This window comes from Monodelphis domestica, chromosome 4, assembly GCF_027887165.1.
Source record: "Monodelphis domestica isolate mMonDom1 chromosome 4, mMonDom1.pri, whole genome shotgun sequence".
Classification (NCBI taxonomy): Eukaryota; Metazoa; Chordata; class Mammalia; order Didelphimorphia; family Didelphidae; genus Monodelphis; species Monodelphis domestica.
In genome coordinates, this window is record NC_077230.1 from 452564728 (window position 1) to 452586073 (window position 21346).

General features: G+C 48.7%; 2 protein-coding genes across 2 annotated transcripts in view; one reads left to right on the top strand and one right to left on the bottom strand.

Moving 5' to 3' along the window:
* LOC100013894 (zinc finger protein OZF-like) overlaps nucleotides 1-15970 on the bottom strand; it is a 159906-nt gene extending 143936 nt beyond the window's left edge. Inside the window, exon 1 of the mRNA XM_056796938.1 lies at nucleotides 15759-15970. The gene's annotated coding sequence lies outside the window, so the exon portion shown is untranslated. The remainder of the gene's footprint in view (nucleotides 1-15758) is intronic.
* LOC107649074 (olfactory receptor 2D2-like) lies at nucleotides 9870-14463 on the top strand. The gene has a single exon (XM_056796940.1). The coding sequence runs from the start codon at nucleotides 10998-11000 to the stop codon at nucleotides 11955-11957; it is 960 nt and encodes a 319-aa protein (XP_056652918.1). The 5' UTR covers nucleotides 9870-10997; the 3' UTR covers nucleotides 11958-14463.
* Nucleotides 15971-21346: the final 5376 nt, after the last annotated feature.

Sequence of the window (21346 nt, forward strand, 5' to 3'; positions counted from 1 at the left end):
AATTAGAAAAACATTAATTGCTCATGGATAGGCTGCACCAATATAATAAAAATAACAATTCTACTTAAATCAATCTACCTATTCAGTTCCATACCAATCAAACTACCAAAAATGGTTTCATGGAACTACAATATTTGTTTCTCCAGAGTACTGAAAATTTGTAGATTATTATTGTTTTATCCTGTCCCAGTTTGGTTTGGTTTTTGGAGATTTTTATATTCTGGTGGATATAATTAGCCATTTGTTTCCCACTTTGCTGTGCCCACTGAGTCTCACTGCTTTTTAGTATACTATTGTAATTGCCTTCTAAGTGGTATTACTACATCTAATTTCTTCCTCTTCTAATTTACCCTGGTTCTACTGCTAGATTTGTCTTCCTAATGCACATATCAGGGGAAATTAGATGGCACACTGGGTAGAGTGCTGGGTCTGGATTCAGAAAAACAGTTCAAATTTGGCTTCTGACTACCTATGTGACTCTAGGCAGGTCACTTCACCCTATTTGCCTCAGTTCTGGGAAGTCACTCCAGAATCATTGCCAAGAAAATCCCAAATGGGGTTATGAATAATCTAATATGACTGAAATCACTGAATAACAACATCAAAAAACTGCACAAATATGATCTAGTATCTTCATTGTTCAAGAAACTTCTTGCCCCCTTAGTTTTCCTAACTCAAAATTCCATGTTCTCTACCAAAGTGAAACCCATCATTCTCGAAATGTATCTCAATCCAATTTAGTGACTACTTATTAAGCACTTGTTATATGCAAGGTCATCAACGAAGTTTTACTCCAGTATCTCATTGTGACAGGTAGGTGACCTGGGTACTCAAAGGCTAAGTCAGCCAGTGCACAAGCTCTGGAATGTTTGCCCACTAGATAGGTTTCTAGTATGGTTCCAAGAAAAGACTATATCTCATTTCCAAGGACCAATCTGCCAAATTAAGAAGTGTCTTATCCTGGATTTTTCTTGGCAGGTGGATTCCCAAATATTTTATATTGTCTACAATTATTTTTAAAAGGATTTCTCTTTATCTCTTATCAAGTTGGCCATGGAAACCTAAAACCCAAGGAAAAACACAAAATGGCCCCAAGTCATTCTGTTTCAGCAGAGATGATGGACAGACTGGTAGGAAAAGGAGCACAGTATACTTAGAATCACACAATTTTGAGATCATTTATAAATATTGACTTCATTGTTGTTATTCTAAATGTTAGCTCCATGACCAGTGACCGATGAACAGACAAACTACTGGAGAAGTAAATTATATCATCTTTCTATAAAAGATAATTGCAAAAAGGAAGCAGACCAGATGTGGCCAAAGTAAGAGGTGGTACAAAATGTTAAGAAGGAATACCAAATGATGCTAAATGGATCTTGGTGATTTACAGGAAGATGACAAGTCCTAGGATGAGAAGACATAGAAAGACTAAAATCTACACTGGTTAGAGGAAGTACTTGCATAACTCATCACAGTTCCATTAGTTAGCCAGTCAGTAAACACCTGGTGAGCACCTATTGTATCAGGCATTGTGCTAAACACTGGGACTTCAAAGAGACAAAAGACAGACCCTGCCCTTCCAGGAGCTCACAGTCTAAAGGAGGAAACAACATACAAACAAACATATATAAACAAGATATTTACAGAATAGATAGGAAATAATTAAAGAGAGAAAAAGCACTAGAATTAGAGTTGCAAAAGGCAAAGTAGGTTTTAAAAGAATTTAGAACCAAAGGAGACAAGGTATAATGCCATTTTCTCCATTGAGCCTTCAGGAAGCATAGCCTTGTAGAACTTCAGAGTCTTAAGAGACTTCAAAAGTCTTCTAGCCAAGCCTGTATTGGAATTAAGAAACCATCCTCTACAGTATTGCTGGCAGATAGGCTCCACTAGAAAGCCTCCAGAGATGGGGAGCCCAGCACATGCTCAAGAAGTCCATTCCACTGTGGGACTGCTCAGACTTTAAGGAAGCTTTTCCTTCTACTGAGCCCAACTCCCTCTCTCTGCGCCCTCCGTATATCGCTCCTCATGGTTTCTTCTGGGGTCAAGAATAGTCAGTATAACCACTCTTCTACATGAAATCTCTCAGATATTCAAAGTCAGCTCCCATGTTTCTCCTTGGTCCTCTCTTCTCTGGCCTGAACATCCATAGTCTTTCTTAATTGTGCTTCCCTGAAATGAACCTAATATTGTGCATGTGATCTTGCTGACTGGCCTGATCTGACCAGGAATGAGCATCCCCTACACTTTCCTCAGATGACCCTCCTCTAGACTCCCAACACACTAACTGTCTACGCCAATCATACAGGTTACCATAATGCTTCTTTGCTGTACAAGGCTTTGCAATGTTACCTTGTCTTATGGACTTTTTTCTCATGCCTGTTTTATCTCTCCAAACAGATTCTAAGCACCCTCAGGGATATAGCTCATACTTTTGTGCTTTCCATATTTCCTGTTATAATAATGCCTGACTAAAAGATGCTAATGCAATGAATTATAAGTTCATTGATTAATTGCTGATATACACTCTTCAGTGCCTAAGAACCTTGAAGGAATCCCATGGATTAGACTGGCATAAAAACCTCAACCATTCACCACCTTCTCATTTCCCATCCCCAGAGAGGGCATGTACTGGGGCCAAGGTGGTGCCAAGGTCTGTGCTCAAGGGCACAGGTCCCACTTTCCCAGCTTCATTAGCAGAGACAGTTAGGAGTCCCCAAGGAAAGTGACAGTGGCAACAGCATCCTCTGGCCTGAGAGAAACTGGATGGTGCCACCGAACCAGAGTGGGAAAGAGAAGGCAGCTTCCTACCTTCTTGGGTTCCCCCAAGGGAACCAAGACTATCCTTTTATCTTTCCCCTCCTTGGAACAGGAGATGACTCTTCTTTATCTATTCTGGCCTCTCACAGGCTTGGGGCCTAGGCATGTGACCATCCAATCTGGTGTCCACAAAATGCTAAGCTGCGAGTTAAGGAATATCACTGTTGGCTGGAGAAGAACTGAGATCTGAACCTTGGGGGCACCCAGAAGGAGGTGAGTCCATGTTGGAGGGGCAAGGAGACAAGACTAATAGGGGCAATCCAATGAAGAGATGGATAGAATATAAAATAGTTAAAAGAGCTGAGAGACCTTAGAACAAAGAGTGTAGAGTGTTCCAGCTGGAAGCTATCTTAAATCACAGACCATAGCTCAGAACATTAGGTCTGAAAAAGCCCTTAGTGATCAGCTGGGCCCACTTATCCCCCTGAGCAGGACCATTTGCTAGGTCTCCAGTAACCACTGATGATCATTAATCCCCTCCTTCACCAAGCAAGGTACAGCGAGTTCATTGTGACTGAGCAGGGAACCAGGTCTAAATCCAACTGAATCCATGATGGGAAATTCGAATGGGAAAGAAATTGAGGAGAAGGAAAGGTCACAGAGAGCAGCCCAGGACCTTCAAATACCCAAGGAAGAAAGGACTGGAGGGATAGAACACAGTGCTAGGAAAGTTCCTTGCACTTGGAACTGGAAGATATTGGTTTAAAGTCTGCCTTTTCTAGCTACAGGATAACCCTGGACAAGTGATTTCCTCAACCCTTCCCTATAAAATTGTAGAGTTGTACCAGATGATCTCTAAGCTGTCTATGATGCTCTAAGAATGGGAAGAAGGAGAGAAGATGTAGAAACTCTTATCCTTCAGATAATCAGAAGTAGTGCATCCAAGGAAGGGAAGAAGCATACTCTGGGACACTTCAAGAGTTCTGCTCTTCTGTTGGATGACTGGAGAACACAAAAGTGGAAGAGGTGCCACTTCCAGGGGAAAAAAGTACTTCCCAGATTAAAGCTGCTGGGGGGCGGGGGGAGGAGGGGGAAGGAGGGCAGGAACCAGGATGGGTACACGCTCTCTTAACTCTTTCAAACTAGGGCAAAGTCACTGGGGCTCCACCCAAGTTTTCAGCTCTAATTCTACACATACCCTACCCTTCACAGCTAAGTATCCATCATCCTATTGTCTTCCCTATCTACAGTCTCCAATCTAATCTAGAGAAAGGGAAGACAAACATCCTTGAACTTGGAAGGGGAGTAGGCAGAGGGGGAAGGGGGAATCATGTCACCACCTAGAAATTTGTTCCTACTTTGTCCTGCATTCTCTATTTGAAATTCTGAAGAATTTTTTGAGCTTGAATGTAAATAAGTGTTAAATATGGTCTGTGAGAAAAAGGATTGAGTCCCATCTTGGGCACAGTATTAGTCGTGTGACTCTGGGCAAGATACTTAACCTCTTTTGCCTTAAGAAATACCTTAAGACCTATTTACAAAGTTGAATATAGGTCTTGTTTTGCACTGACGGAGGGATAGCCCACATTTGAGCCTTGTTTCTAAACCTCCAAATCCTTCAGAAGTCATCTGTAACAGCCTGCTTTCTTATGGGCATACTTCTTCCTGGATGCCAGGAGTGAGGACATGCTATGACAGAGCTGTAGTAAACAGCTGGGCAAGGCCAGGACAAAGTGCTCTAATCAAATGGTGAGGTGACACTTCTTTCTGCAACTCTCTCCATCAGTTAAGTCAAACAAACTGAATGGTGAGCAGAGGCAGAGTCTCAGTAGAAAATGGGGACATCCATGCCATGTATCTCAAACTTCAATGACAAACCAAAATGATGAGGTCAGGCCACTTCAAGCAGGGCTCAGGATGGAAGCTGCTCAGAAAATGAATAATCAGATTTCGTAACATTTAGAGCTAGAAAGGACTTTTTAAGTCACAGAGTCCAGCCCTTTCTTTTTACTGACAGAGAAACTGAGAAAAGGAGATTAAGGAAATAATTCACACAGAAAGTAGCACAGCTAGGACTTGAACTCAGATTTCCTGCTTCCAAATCCAGAACTCTTTCCCCTGTGCCACAGGTTAGCAATTACTAAGAACAGATTTCTTGAACCAGACGGTTTCTGTCTCCATTGATGTCCCACTCTAATACTCCATCACCACAAAGAAGCAAGCTGATATTCTCAAAGGATAGACTGAAGAGAATGCAAATTAGCAGTCCCAATCTCTCTCATCCAAGCACCAAAAGATGGGCCACCAGGACAAAAAAAAATGGCCACAACAAGCCACTGAAGACCGTTTGCTAAGGTGTGAAAAAGTTAAAGTCTCCTTCTGTGGAATGGTCAATCCTGGCTCTAAGTTTATTTTATTCCAGTGCCTACCACAGTAACTAGCACATAGGAGGTCCTTAATATTCTTATAACATGAATGGGTAAACAGGTGGAGGGATGGATGGATGGATGGATGGATGGATGGATGGATGGATGGATGGATGGATGGATAGATGGACAATTAAATGGATGGATGGATGGAAGGATGCATGGAGGAACAGATGAATGGATGGATAGGAAGATAGAAGGATGAATGGATGGATAGTTGAATGGATGGACAAAATGGATGGATAGCTGGATGAAAGAATGGATGAATGGATGGATGTCATGGACTTAACAATGAAAAAGAAATTAAAGATCATTTAGTTTTTTATGCAAGAAATCCAAAGCCAAGAAAGATGAAATAATTGTTCAAGTTCTTACTAGTGCTAACCAGCAGAGCCAGAATTAAAGCCTGGATCCTCAAACTCCATTGGCCTTTCCATTGCACACTGCTATATTTGCTGCACTTTCCAAAAGATTCCCCATGTATTTTTGTTCTTGACTTTTCTTTCATTCATCAAGGTGCAATGGAATCTCCCTGTGTTCACATATCACCATTTGTTCAGTCATTTCCCTGTCAAATAAATGTGGGCTCTCTCTGACATTTTCCTATTATCAAAAAAAGTCTGCAGTTGTCCATGCTACGTAGGTGTCACTCTTCTCTTGATAATGAATATATCCTTGCTAAATGCACGTTTAGTCAGCAAGAATCAAGGCAGTTGTTCAGCCAAAGCAACAGTTAGTATGCAGCCACCCAGGGGGATGAGGGAGAGAATACTAACCGGACATCCATTTACTGGGCAAATTAGATCACTGGGATGAAGGAGAGTGAGGTATGGGCCAGTACCTGGCAGGAGAAAAGTGACATGGGATTCCTTGGGTTTCAGCAGGAATCAAATGTTCCCTTAGAGATCTTAGGCAGCTCCCATTTCTCTGGGTTTGTTTCTACTATTACAACAGGGAGTTATACAACATCCCAGCTCTGACATTCTCGGTTCTTACCCTCCCAAGGAGGCATTCTCTATTCTGAGGGCTCTGACATTCTATATGGCTCTACAGATCACTAAGCTGAGAAATCAGTCCATGCCAAGATTGCCCATGCTGTGCTATGTCCCTCCTCCCAGACAGCATTTGTGCCTTCTAAAAAAATCCTTCAGGACTTTCCTCAACAGAGCAAATACGATGCCTGAGGCAAGTACAAGGGTTAGAGTAAATGATCTATTGGGGATCTGAGGGGATTTTGAGAAGAATGGGGGGGTGGAGTGAGGGGGGAGACTGTCTCGCCAATTTTATCTCCAAAACATATCTCACTTCAAACCTCTGCTCTCCGTTCACACTACCCTGGGTCAGGCCCTCATTACCTCTCACCTGAAAAATCATTTGTACCTCCGCTAAGGATTTATCTCCCAGACTCAATCTCTCCTTTCTCAAATCTTCTTCCACACATTGGCAAATTTATCTTGCGAATATACAAGTCAGAAAGCGAGGCACTGCACAGAGCACTGGGCCTGCAGTTAGGAAGAATCGGTTCAAATCCAGTCTCAGATACTTACTAGTTGTGTGCCCCTGGGCAGGTCACTTCACCCTGTCTACCTCCATTTCCTCATCTGTAAAATGCGCTGGAGAAGGGCATGGCCAACTGCTCCAGGATCTTTGCCAAGAAAACCCCAAATAGGGTCCCACCAAGTCAGACACAACCAAAATGAATGACCAACAAAAATCCGCAGGTCTGACCCATGTAACGCCCCTGCCCAAAAATCTCTCCTCCCGATTGCCTCTGGGATAAGATAGCAAGAATTCATTCTGATTGCACGTTGCTACTCTTCGCCCACTTCCAGCTCCCATCTGGGGGCCGCCATTTTCAGCAGTCCTGCTCCTCCCTGCCGTGGCTCTCTGGGAGAGCCGTGCGCTGAAGGTCCCCACTGGCCTGCCCCACACACGCGGACGGGCTCCTCCCTGCGCGTCGCTTGTGGCCTCATCGCTCCAGGCCCGTCCGTGGGCTTCGGGGCTCCATAAGAGCCAAACTCTGCTGCCCGCTGTCACGGCTGCAGTCTCAGGCTGACAAAAGCTATGCGGGAGGCTCCCGGGAGGGCATCATCCTTGCTCTCGTGTTTCCTACCTCTACGGCTCTATCCCAGGCCTCTATCCTGCAGCAAGGCATTCCCGAGCTCCTCTCCAGCTTTGCTCGCAGATGCACTGAAACCCAATCGGGTGACGGCTGTTCTCCAGTGCGTTCCGCGCTCTTCCTGCCCCTGGTGTACTTGTCAACACGCTGGATTTTGGCCTGCATGACGTCTCCCTGCCTCCTGCAGAACCAAAGGGGTTCCCCTCCCCCCTCTCTCCCCACACCGGCCATGGGCTCCCTCCTCATCTCCACTTCCCCGGATCCCCCCTAGAAAATAACGGTCTCTCCCTCCTGACACTGCGGTCCAGCGGCCCATGTTTTATGTCCTTGGGCACTTCTGGGGTCTTTGTCTTTGTAGCCCAAGACTTCTCCTACACGGGGCACTGAATAAATGCTTACTGAGCTGATCTGGACAGAGGGAAGGAGCTGGGATGCATGACAGAGAGGAGAGAGAGAGAATAGGAAGAGAAATGTGGGAAAATGAGCAAGAAGAAGAGATTGAGGGAAGGGTTATTAGAAAGAGAGGATCGATTGTCAATCAACATTTAAGTGTCTTCTGAGGTGATACTGGGCATGTCAGAGGCAGGATTCGAACTCGGGACCTCTGGTTCTACAGTGGACACTCTTTCCATTGTGCCAAGCTGGTGATATCTGTTCCTGAGGAAGATTATTTTGGTTGGCCCGGAGAGAGGAGGACAGCTGGGCAGGAAATGGCAGTCCCCCAATCTCCATCAGAACGGGCATCTCATTGGGCAAAGAATACACAATCCTTCTCACCAGAGGGATGGTCCTCCAGCCTCTAACCAAGGACTTCCTGGGAGAGGGAACCCATGGCACGTGCAGGCCGCCATGCTGCTCTTTGAGAGCTCTGGCTGTAAAGGGGGCCTTCCCGCCCCGATTTTTGCCTCCTGAGGCCGGCCAGGAGAAGTCTCCTCCACAGGCGGCTGGTGAATACGAGCTCTCCTGCCCCTCAAGGAAGAAAACCTCTTCTCCAGGTTAAACACGCCAAATCCCTCAGTCCAGCCTCAGACACATGCCTCAGTGGGTCGCCACCCTTGCTTCCTCCAATATGGCGCCCGCACCGAGCCTGCAGCAGCATCTCCCGTCCAAGGTTTTATAGACACGTAGATTTCTCTTCAGGCCACATATCCCACGGCTTCCACATGTTCGGCAGGTGGGCCAATAAACACCCCCGGGAGTTTTCAGAAGAACTTCTTCCTTTCTACCTATACCTCACCCATCATGCACTTCCACAGGTGATTTTTTTTAAGCTTTTTTCTAACGCTTTTTGAGGCTTTCAGCTCAGGAAGACCGGAGTTCACATTCAGCCTCAGACACATCCTCGCTGTGTGGCCTCAGGAAAGTCACTTAACCTCAGTATGCCTAGGAGGCAGCGAGGGAGGCGGCTTAATGGGTAGAGCAATGGGCCTGGAGCCAGGAAGACCCACGTTGAGATCTAGCCTCCTCTTGTTCATCTCCACCCCAAGGTTCAAACTTTTAAGACATTTGGGGATCCCGCCTCTGCCATCGAAAATGTTAGCTCTCCATGCCAAGTCGGCGTCATGAGCCTGACGCAGGTGCTTTTCTTTCACCCTTTCCTTATGTCTTGGTATCAATTCTAAGACAGAGAAGCAGCTTGGTCTAGACAATTGGGGTTAAGTGACTTGCCCAAGACCACACAGCCAAGAGGTATCTGAGGTAAGATTGGAAGCCAGGCCCTGCGCTCTCTAGGCCTGCTGCTCTCTCCAGTGCGCTTCCCGGCGGCCCCATAGATGCAAGTCGAGTTTGCCATTCCAACAATGGCTCGGGGGGCGGTGTCTACGGTCACGGTAAGCAGCAGAGCCAAGTGGAGGCCTTTGCGGCTCAGCACTTGAGAGCACTGGGCCTGGAGTCGAGAAGCCTTGAGTTCAAGTTCCACCTCGGCCACCTCTTCGCTGAGGGACGGCGGACAGATTCTGACAAGAAGGAAGCAGGAAGCCGCTCCAGCGTCTTCACGGAGCAGGATGGCCCGGTGCGCGGGCTCCCCACGTGCAGACGCAGCGGGACAACTGAACGAGGAGAGTCAAGCACGAACCTCGGACCCTGTCGAGACCTGTGAGCCGGCCCCGAACAGGGCGCTGGCCCGCCTCCCTGTCCTGTCCACAAGACAGAGTCCGGCTGGATCCGCGGCCTCCAAGGCCCATCCCCCGAGGGAATCACGTCCCTCTGGCAGAACCGGCCTGGAGAGGCCCAGCTCGCTCCCTTCCCCCACGCAGGCCCCGCCCTGGCGTCCATCGCTCCCCCCAGCCGCGCTCTCACTCCCTGAGGACGGACGGAGCTCATGGGGGGCGAGAGAGGCCCACGGAGACGCGAGGGGCCCAAAGCCTGCTCTCGGGCCGCCAGGCCATGCCACAGCGCCCAGAACGCCGGCCTAGAACGAGGAAGACCCTCTTCCTAAGCATTAGCTGGCTGACCCCAGCCGGTCCCTCTCACCCCCCTCCCCCCCTTTCCCCCCTCTCCCCCCCCTCTTCCCCCCACCCACCCCCCAGCCCCCACCCGCCCCACCCCCGTCGTCTCCGTCTCCTCCAATGAGCTGGAGAAGGAAACGGCCAAGGGCACCAAGACTGCGGCCAGGAAAGCCCCGTGAGGGTCCCATCCGGCCAGATGCCGCCCAACAAGCCCGCAGCAGGCCCGGGAGTCAGCAGGGCCGGCACGGTCAGGAAGACACAGCCGGAAGCAGGAGCTGGAGGAGGGGGCGCCGCGAGAGACCCGGATCATCACATGGGGCCACGGGAGACGGAGGAGAGGATCGCGAGGCCCGGCAGCCCCCTGGCCAGAGGCTAAGGCCAGGGGGGAGAAAGGGAGACGGGCCGGAGGGAAGCCTGGAGGCCGCAAGCTGTGGGGGCCTCAGGGTGAAGCCCTGAGTGGGCACCACGATGGCCTATCCAGGACATCCCCGTCGCTCCGCAGGACGCCCTGCTATGTGGGAGGGAGCTGGGGAGGAAAGAGGTCGGACCAAAGGCGGACGGGGAAGCGCGGAGGGCACAGGAGCCACGGCATCTCGGAGGCTGCTGAGAGCGTCAGCGCCAGAGCGAGGCCCGGGACCAGAGGAAGGGGGATGGGCAGGAGAGTCAGCCTTCCGCCTGGGAATGGATATTGGGTATTGATTCTCGGAGAGAAGGAAGGGGTTGGGAAAAAAAATAAAATAACCCGTAAAGCTAAAAATAGGTGAGTCACACTCCCGAGCCCCTTGGGATGGAGTTGGCCCTGCGACTTACAGAGAGCAAACAGAGAAGGGAGGCAGAATGCTGTAGCAGAGAGGGCACTGACTTGGAGGTGGGCGGACCTGAGTGCGAATCCTGGCTCAGCCCTTACAACCTGTGTGACTTCGAGGGCCTCCCTTCCTAAAAGCAGAGATTCAGAGCTGAAAGGAGCCTCAGAGGGCACTGGATGACTGACTGAGGTGAGGTGATTTTCCCAGGGAGGCTGAGGCAGGATTTGAACTCGGGCCTAGAGCTCAAAGCGTGTTCTACTCTACCGCCCAGTTTCCTCATCTCGACTTATAGACAATGTCTAATTCATCCTCCAGGTCCCAAACCTGAGGGGAGGTCAGAGAGGAAAGAGGAGAGAAGCGAGAGGGGAAGGCAAACTCAGAGTCTCCCCTTCAGTCTGACTCTCTCCCCACTGTCTCCCCATCCTGCCCCCACAGGATGGGCCACGGGAACGGGACGGCTCTCGCTGAATTCCTCCTCCTGGGCCTCTCCACTGGGCCGGCCCTGCAGCCCCTCCTCTTTGCCGCCGTGCTGGCCTCCTACCTGGCCACCGTCCTGGGCAACGTGCTCCTGGTGTCCCTGATCCTCCTGGACGGCCGGCTGCACCGGCCCATGTATCGCCTGCTCGCCCACTTGGCTCTGCTGGATGTGTCCTACGTGAGCAGCACCGTGCCCCAGGCCTTGGCACACATGCTGGTCCAGAGGCGGGCCCTCCCCTTCGCCCGCTGCGGGGCCCAGCTCTATGTGGCCCTGTCTCTGGGCAGCACCGAGGCCATCCTCCTGGCCTCCATGGCTGTGGACCGCTGCCTGGCCGTGTGCCGGCCCCTTCACTACGCCGCCATCATGACGCCGGGGGTGTGCGGGGCTCTGGCGGGTGGCGCCTGGGCCCTGGGCTTCCTGCTGTCCATGCCCAACGCCGCTGCCGCCCTGCGCCTTCCCTACTGTGCCGGGCGCCCTCCCATCGACCATTTCTTCTGTGAACTGCCGGCAGTTCTGAGGGTGGCCTGTGCCGACACGGCCCCCAACCGGGCCCTGGTCTATGCCATGGGCGTCCCCATCCTGCTGGGGCCCTTCGGCTGCATCCTGGCTTCCTACGGCCTCATCCTGGCCACAGCCCTGCGCCTGCCCTCCGCCCGGGGCCGCCGCAAGGCCCTCTCCACCTGCGGGGCCCATCTGGCGGTGGTCGGCCTCTTTTACGGAACCGTCATGGCCATGTACCTGAGGCCCCGGGGGCCCACCCCGGCCGGGCGCCACAAGCTCACGGCCGTCTTCTACATCGTGGTCACCCCACTGCTGAACCCCCTCATCTACAGTCTGCGGAACAAGGATGTGCACCGCGCCGCGAGGTACGCCGTGGCCCGCCTCAAGGGGACGAGGGCCCAAGTCACAGAACCGTAGATTCCCGGGGAAGAGGAGGTGCTTCGGCGTGATCCAGGGCCACCCCCCGGCTCTGCGGGCAAGAAGGGATCTCAACCTCCCTGGCTGCTGACGAAGAGAAGTCCACGTTAGACCCTGGGAAGTCGATGCGGCGGAGCGGGCTTTCTGAGTCGGGGACCTCTTCTCAGAGTAACTTTTTATTTGTAATCCAGTGAAAAGCCAGATTCAGGTGACGGGTCATTGAAAAGAAGGGTGACTTTTTCCTGTCCAAGTTCGTGAACTCAGGCTACACCGGCCTGGCAGGGAGGCTGTCAGCCTGGGACCCAAGTGCAATGGAGAGTCAGACACCCGGCATGAGAGTCCCCTGGCAAAACAAAAGGCTTGGAGGGGATCCTCTAGGAAGACTCAAAAAGGTGGAAGGAGATCCAAGTCTGGCCCACATATGAGCTGGAATCCTCTCGCCAACGTCCTTCCAATTGGCCATCCAGTTTCTGCTTGAGACTGAGTAATGAGGAACTCACTACCTGCCTCTTGGTGGATCAGCAGAAAGAACATCCAATTCGTCAGAAGCCTTGGATTTGAACTCTTGCCCCGTCACTGACATATGTACTGGGTAAGGCGAGCCCTTCTTTGGGCCTTTGTCGGCTCATCATAAAATGAGGGGTTTAGACAGTCCTTTCCACCTTGTGCCTATGATCCTGTGAAACCTTTTAAGGTGGGCAGCCCATTCTTCTTTTGGACCATCCTAATTGTGCAAAGGATAGATTTCATTGACTGACTTTTCTCGTAATTTAAAATGAAATAGGCCTCTACAATTTTGAGCCCCTGTTCCTAGTTCTGCCCTCTGGAGTCACACACAAATCCCAGAGATCTTCCATTTGACTGTCTTTCCAATACGAGGAGATAACTCTCATGCCCTCCTGAAGGCCTCTTTCCTCCAGTCTGAACTACTCCCACATCCTGCAAGTACTCCTGCCCATCAGCACTAGTCCTGTAGCTAAGAATTAATACTGGGGGGGAATGAGGAAGAAAGAAGGGTCAAAGATGGTCAAAGGGCCACAAACAACAAGTATACAGTGAATGTCAATAGATTGTACGCACTTAGAAAGGTTTAATCCCTGTAAGCCAGCATATATTCATGAAGGACAACTCATGCCAGTCAACTGATTTTTAGAGTAAAGTCAGCTCAAGGGGATGTTTGCAAGGCATTTGATCAAGTCTACAGGGTAGTTAGGTGGCCCAGTGGGTAGAGTGCTGGGCCGTGAAGACAACTCACTCTTATGAGTTCAAATATGGCCTCAGAACGATCCTGGACAAGTCACTTAACCCTGTTTGCCTCAGTTTCCTCATCTGTAAGATAATCCAAAGAAGGAAAAGGGAAACAACTCCAGTATCTCCGCCCAAAAAGAAAAAAACCCTCAAATGTGGTCACAAAGAGTCCAACACAACTAAAATGACTCAACAACAACAGCATCATGATATTCTCATGGACAGGAGAGAGGTGTGCAGGGTGGATATCAATAAAATTAAAGAAGCTAACTTTATTTTATTTATTAACAAGATAGAGAGAGGAGCTAATAAATAAAGTCTGTCACCCAGAAAAGGAAACAGTATCAGAAAGGATGTATAGCAAACAAATGGAAGAGCCAAGAATCATACCTATCTTCAGACTATCGAATCAATTACTGGGTTCACCACACCACCCAATGAATCAATCTACTACTAGTGGGGGCAGCTAGGTAGCTCAGTGGATTGAGAGCCAGGCCTAAAGACAGGAGGTCCTGGGTCCAAATCTGGCCTCAGACGCTTCCCAGCTGTGTGACCCTGGGCAAGTCACTTAACCCCCATTGCCCAGTCCTGATCACTCTTCTGCCTTGGCACCAATACACAGTATGGATTCCAAGATGAAAGATAAGGGTTTAAAAAAAAAAGAAAAGAAAAGAAAGAATCTACTATTAGTGTTGGCCTCAAGCTCAGCTCTAGAATTAAATATAATGAAAGGAAAAATATCCCTTGCCCTCAACTAGTTTATATGTTAATGTAAGTAAACAGACATAAATACAACATGTGTACAGATTAGATGGAAAACCACCTCAGAGCATGGGTTCTTAACCTTCTTGCAATGACCCCCTTTGGCAATCTTATGAAGTCCATGGATCCCTTCTCAGAACTGATTTTAAATGCAAAAAATAAATACATAAGACTACAAAGGAAAGTAACTTTTACTTTCTGTTTTTACTGTTGCTAAATTGATGTAACTTATTTTTTTCCCACCTAAAAATCCCAGATTCCCTAAAATCTATACATGGACTCTTTGAGGGTCTGTGAAACCAGGTAATAAATCTTACTTAGCAATAAATGACACTCTGGCATTGGCCACTGTGTACTCTTAGGATAGTTTTCCCCTCACTGAGCCACTTCTTTATCCATAAATGGGAAGATTACATTTGATGGTGAAGAAAATCCCTTCCAACTCTTAATCCCATAATTCTATGATTATATGACTCCCAAAGCTGGGCTCCTTCCATTGCCCCCTTCTGCTTCCTTTCTACAAAAGCATGTTAACTGTCTGTCCAATGGCCAAATAATCATTCAAGGTCAGTCTTCTGTTTCAATAAAGGAAGGAGCCATAGATTTCTCTGCACGCCATTATTGTCTTAGAGAAGGGAGAGAGTGCCATCCTGTGGACAAATTCCCATAAGACATCAAAGTTCAGTCACTGGCACATAATACTGATTAGAAACCAAGGCCATTTATTATATATGGTGCCATGGTGCCAAGATTGAACTAGCTAGGGTCTGAGACCCCTTTCCACTCTAGATCTAAGATCCTTCAATGCCCAGAATGCCCTCCTTTCTCATCTCCTCCTCACTGATTTGCTAGCATTCTTCAGAGCTCAGCTCTAGGACAGACTTCTAAAGGAACCTTATTTATACAACTTCCCCCTTCTCCTTTCTCTTCTTCCCTCCCCAAAAGAACTTGCTTTGTAAACACGTTATACATTTTGCAATCCCTTAGTTATATGTGTCTTTTCCCGCAATAGAACATAAACTCCTTTGGGACAAACTGTTTCATCTTGGCTTTGATGCTTGGCCTGGTGTAGGAGGCATTTAATAAATGCTATTTTGTTGCATTTGATTTAATTGCCAGGCTTGTACACTTTGTTAAAACACTAACATCCTGAAGCTTTACTGTTTGACAAAGTCGTTTTTTTTTTAATCTTATTTCTAAGCAATTAAAAGGCAACTTTTATTCCAAATTTGGGGATAATCTATGCTCTAACCACATTCCTTTAGCAGGATGGTCTCTGAGAGCTGGGAAAACCCTTTGGACAGTTCTGCTTTCCTTTCATTCCCCAGGCCTAGCACCTAATCTCAGTTTCCTCAAGTGTCAAATGACTTCCTTGGCCTATGAAGCCCTTTCCTTCCCTACGTTTATATTGCTACCACCCGATGATGACGTCATGCCTGAGGTGGGCAGGGCCTTAGAGCATCTACACTGTGACCACCTAGAGGATCCGGGACGCGCTCAGACGCAGTGTTGCCATGGGGACGACGCAGGCTCTGGTCCCCTCTCCCGCCCTCCCCACTCCAGGGCGGGTCATACAGGTCCCAGACGCTCGCTCATTGGCTCTCGACATAGCTCTCCAGAGTGACTTCTGATTGGCGAAGATCCTGTACACTCTCCCTCCTCCTTACCCCCAGCCCTCACTCCCGGCGCGCCCCCGCGAGCGCGCCCCGCGAGCGTATCCTTGTGAGCGCGCCCCTGTGCGCGCGCAGGCGCAGTCCTGTCTTCAGGCCTGGCCGGGCCTTCGCTGCTCACCTAATTCTCCCGCTCGGTCGGGTCCTCTAGGTCCGTGACACCCCGCTTTGGGTGCCTCTGCCCTTCCTTTGCCTCCTCCCCGGGGCTTCCACGAGGCGGCCCAAGAACACCGCTACTGCGTGTACGCGCAGCCTCTGGGCCTGTCTAGGCTGTTGGAGGACCCGCCTCCTCTCGGTGGTTTCCTCTCCGCCTCCCTGCAGTGGGTCGCGCATGCGTGCATGCGTGTGACGCGCCACCAAATGGGGCAGCCATCCTCCCCTCCCCCAAGCTACAGAAAAGGGAACTGATCCCCTCCCCCACTCCGTTTTGCCGTGGGAAACAGAGAGGACATGGGACTGGATCAAAGTAACACAGAAGGTCGAAGGCAGAACAGCAGGGCCTGGGAGGGCAGCTTAGGGCCAACATTTATAAAGGGCCTACTGTATGCCCCACACACAACACACACACCCCACACCCCAATAACTTCCCCTCTCCCTCCTCCTTCAGCTCTCTAGGCTTGGGGAGCCCAGGTTAGCAGCCAAGGCGTGCAACCCCCCCCTCCCCCTTCAAGGCTTCCCTTCTGAGCCCCTGGATTTGCAGGAGCCCAAAGCCTAAGCCATCTAGCACAATCTCCTTGGCTGATTCACCCTCGGGATGACAGGACGGCCCAGGAACTTTCTAGGGAATAATTCCTCAGTTTGTCCAAAGGATCAGCCAATGAACACTGACTAAGGACCAATCTGTGCCGGGGAACGACGCTAACCATTGAGCTTAACCAGAAAAGGTCAGGAACGAACACCACTAGTCCCTGCTCTCTAGGATTTATAGTCTGATGAGGGAGACATCGAGCCAATGGCAAGAACAAACAAGACAAACTGGGGAGGAAGGGGTTCCAGACAAGACACAGGGATGGGAAAATGGCCCTCTGGCTGAGACTTTAAGGAAACAAGAGAAAGGGAGGCAGAGACAAAGATGACGAGGGAGTTCCAGGCATGGGGGATGCTCAGCCTATAGAGAGCCAGGCTTCAAGATGGAGGTGGGGATCCAAATGTGGCCTCAGACTGTGGGACCCTGGGGAAGTCCCTGAACCCCCACTGCCTGGCCCTCACAGTATTGACTCCAAGACAGAAGGTAAGGGATTAAAAAAGAGAGAGAAAATGCCAAATGGAGCCACAAAGTCAGACATGACAAATGGCTGACTGAACACTAAAAAGGTTATCGGATTTATGTTTATCGTGTCAATAGTTATGGCTGCCCTTATTGTCTCCTGATTTTGTCCTCGAAGCCCCAGAACTGAGCACGAAGCCTCTGCAGCAGAGCAGCATTCATGTTGGTTGACTAACAGAAGAGAACTTCCTGTGCAGAAGCCCCAGGAGCTCCCTTCTGCATCCGAGTTTCTGTGATTCAAAGATGAGAGCCCTGAGCCCAGAAGAATGTAGGGCGCTGTCCTTTCATTCAGTTCATTCACTCCATGGATGAGTGTGAAGTATACGACGTGCCTAACCCTGGGCCAGTTTGTTGTTCAGGTGTCTCAGGACGACTCTCTGAGACCCCATTTGGAGTTTTCTTGGCAGAGATGCTAGAGAGGTTTGCCATTCCTTCTCCAGTTCATTTGACAGATGAGGAAACTGAGGCCAACAGGGTGAAGTGACTTGCCCAGGATCACACAGCTACTAAGTGTCTGATAATGGATAATACTCATAAAGGTGAGTCTTCCTGATTTGCTCTATGCACTGTGCCACCTCTACTGCCATGTGTTCTCATTTGGGATGGTTCTAATTAGAAGGAAGTTTGTGGGTTTTCTTTTTCATTTTGCTCTGTTTTCCCATTTTATCAGCTCCCCATCTCTTCCACCTCCTGACTATGGTCCCTGTTGGTAAAGAGAGGCCAGTGAAGTTGAATGGGGAGAGCCTTGGATCCCTGCCTAAACAATCAGCTTGCCAATAACAAAAGAGAGTGTTGAGAAATTGGGTTGCCCAATGGCGAAATAATGCAGGAGATTCAGGATGCATGAGAAAATGAGCTTGCTGTGGGTGGGAGCTGTATGACTACATCTGGGGACTGCTGTGTCCCGGTGAGGGCCACTGATTCATTGAATCATTCCACAAACATTGCTGAAGCAGCTTCTGTATACAAAACACCTCTCCAGCTGGTGGAGACACTGTACAAAGTTTAAATAAGGTGTATTTTCCTGAGGGAGCTCACAGTCCAGTAAACTGCTTCTCTCTGCCCTGTACCCAATGCTCCTTTGCCTACTGCTGCCTTCAGCCTGTGTCTGGGCTTCTGGGACCTACAGTTACTCTAGGCTCTAGGCTCCAGGCCTCTATCCACCGTCCCCCAAACCCCTGGGCCCTTAGCTCAGAGGCTTAGATTTTTGGAAGGAAGGGAGGGAGGGAAGGAGGGGGAAGGGAAAAAAGGAAGGAAGGAAGGAAGGAAGGAAGGAAGGAAGGAAGGAAGGAAGGAAGGAAGGCAGGAAGGCAGGAAGGCAGGAAGGAAGGGAGAGGGAGGAAGAGGGAGGGAGAGAGGAATAAAGAGAGGAAGAAAGAAAGAAAGAAAGAAAGAAAAAGAAAGAAAGAAAGAAAGAAAGAAAGAAAGAAAGAAAGAAAGAAAGAAAGAAAGAAAGAAAGAAAGAAAGAAAGAAAGAAAGAAAGAAAGAAAGAAAGAAAGAAAGAAAGAAAGAAAGAAAGAAAGAAAGAAAGAAAGAAAGAAAGAAAGAAAGAAAGAAAGAAGGAAGGAAGGAAGGAAGGAAGGAAGGAAGGAAATTAATGCATGAAAAATAACTTAAGCCCTCTTTTTTGACAAAGAAGGAAATTGAGGCTCCAAGGAGAAATGGGTTTGCCCAAGATGACACAGCTAGAACAGAGGGCCAGGATTAGTACCCAGGCCTTCTAGAGCCTAATGTAAGACTCTGCTCAGTGGCACAAAAATCTAGTATCACACAACACACCCACACCTATTGACACACATATCCAAAGAGACACCAAAGGTCACAGGCACAAACTTTGACATGTGTTCCACAGTCATGAACATCCCAGCTTATCCATCAACATATCAAGAACCTGTGATTCCCTCCCTTGATGCCCTTCCCAGGTCGTCAATAGCTGAGCCTCCCACAGCCGGACCCTGAGACAAAACCCAAGCCATTTTGCACACTGAGGTTCACAGACCCAGAAGTGGAGAGAAGCGGTGCTGCTACAGCCTGGACAAATGAAGCCACTGTGCTAAGTGCCAGGGATAAACACAACCAACCAAGATAACCTCTGCCTTCAAGGACATCCCATTGGAATGGAGGAAGATTAGCCATCCAAGGGCACTGGAAAGGGGGAGTAAGCCACAGAAAAGGCTCTCTGGCTTGGAAATGGCCAAGAAATGGCACAGAGACCTGGTTTTCGCAAATTGAGGGTCTAATTGACCCATGAGAAGCCTGGGGTAGCATTCAGCTTCTGCTGGCAGTGGGTTATGGCTGGAGGGCGGGTGGCCTAGAATAGAAATGGCCGGAATAGAGGCAGTCAGGAAGCAAGCCGGGTAGAGTATCAGGCCTAGAGTCAGGAGGACCTTGGTTCAAATTTGGCTTCAGACACTTCCTAGCTTTGTGATGTTGGGCAAGTCACTTAACCCTGACTGGTCCTTGCCCTTCGCTGTTACAGTTGTTGCGAAGAGAGTGGAAAGGTTTCAAAAATGGCCAGAAATAACTCATTTTTTAAGTGCTTTAGAGCTTGTGAACTTCCTCACATACATCATCTTGTTTGGTCCTCAGGACAATGCCGAGGGGCTTTCTCCTAACCATTTACAGATGGGGAAACTGAGTTTCAGGATGTCAAGTGACTTCTATGGAGTCAAATAACGAGTAAACCAAGATTTTCTGACAATCCACTGGCCCCCCTGAGTTAGGGTAGGACCTACAGAAAACTAATACAGAACAAGAGATGATCAGTATGGGAGAGGCACCTGGAGGGACCATTATCAACTTGGGCATGGATCAAGAAGTCCTTGTGGAAGAGGCAATGACGGGAAACTGGGGCTTTAAAGGTGGATATAAATTTAAAGGTCAGAGAGCTTGGCGGCCCTGGAGCAGGGAGTTATTGCAAGGAGGGGAAGAAGCGACTCATTTGACTGGGCTTAAGAGTACATGGAGGGGAATGATATAAATTAAGTCTGGACAAGTATGTTGGCATGAGAATGTAGAGAGCCTTGAATGCCACTGCCAATGACACTATATATCTTCTGTGCAGTTATGTGTATCTTAGATACACAGTTAAATATCTTGATAATAATGACAATAGCTAACATTTACCTTTTTGAACATTTTATTTTTTCCTGACTGACACATAAAAAAGTTTAACCTTTGTCTCTTTTCGTTTTTAAATCTGAGTACAATTCTCACTCTTCTCCCCCTTCTCCTCCCTCCCTGAGATGGAAAGCAGTCAGATAGAGATTTTACATGCCCAATAATGTAAAATATTTTCTATATTAGTTGTTTTGTGGAAAAGAACTTGAACAAAAAAATTGAAGAAAGTGAAATCTAGTAGGTTTCTGTGTGAGTTCAGATTCCATCAGTCCTTTATCAAGAGGTGGCATGGGCATGGCATCCCCAGAAACTCAGGCCAACTCTTATCAGGAAATTCCTTTGCTCCCTTAGGCCCTCCGGACACCTGACCTTGAGGATTACCCTCCTTTCATCAGCCCATTGATTTGAGATGGACAAAGAGACACACCTCAGCCATCTGTCCTCCAAATCATGAGGTCCATCCCCTTGCCTTTGGGCAAACCTCCCCCCCCCCAACCCCTGGCTCCAGAGTCATGTCCTCACTGTTGTAGAACCCCCAGAATTGATGTCCTCTGGGGGGGACAGCTCTCCACCCATGCTGTTCCACCTATGCTGTCCTCCTGGCCAGATTCAACACTACCTTCCAAATTAATAAATTTCTCTTTTTATTTTGGGGCTAAGTTTCAGAGTCTTGCATTCTTGCAAAAGGTACCCTTCCTGAACCCCAGGGGTTCACCTCTATACCCCACAATAGAGGCAGATTGCTTTTTTCATCATGAGTCCTTCATCATCTGTCTATATCTATCTATCTATCTATATCTATATCCCTTTTATCCTAGAATCTATATGAAGTATCAATTCCTAGGCAGAAGAGAGGTAAGGACTAGGCAATTGGAGTTAAGTGGCCTACCCAAGGTCATATAGCTAGTAAGTATATAAGGTCAAATTTGAACCCAAGACCTCCCAACTTTAGGCCTGTATCTACTTTGCCACCTAGCTTCCCCTTCATCATATACTATTGCTGTTACTGTATACAATGTTCTCCTGGTTCTGTTCTCTGTCTCTCCCTCCCTCTCTCTCTTTCCCTCCCTCTCTTGCTTCCTCTCGCTCCCTCTTTCTCTCTCTCTCTCTCTCTCTCTGTCTCTCTCTCTCTCTCTCTCTCTCTCTCTCTCTCTCTCTCTCTCTCTCTCTCTCTTTCTGTCTCTCTTTCTGTCTCTCTCTCTCTCTCTGTCTCTCTCTCTCCCTCCCCCCCCTCCTTCTATTTGTCTGTCTTTCAGTCTGTCTCTGGGATACAGACTTAGTAGTACTGTCACTGCATTACAGTTTTAAAGCCCTTTGGGCA

Excerpts from the sequence above, each read along its gene's own strand:
- LOC107649074 (XM_056796940.1), top strand. The coding sequence starts at position 10,998 with ATGGGCCACGGGAACGGGACGGCTCTCGCTGAATTCCTCCTCCTGGGC.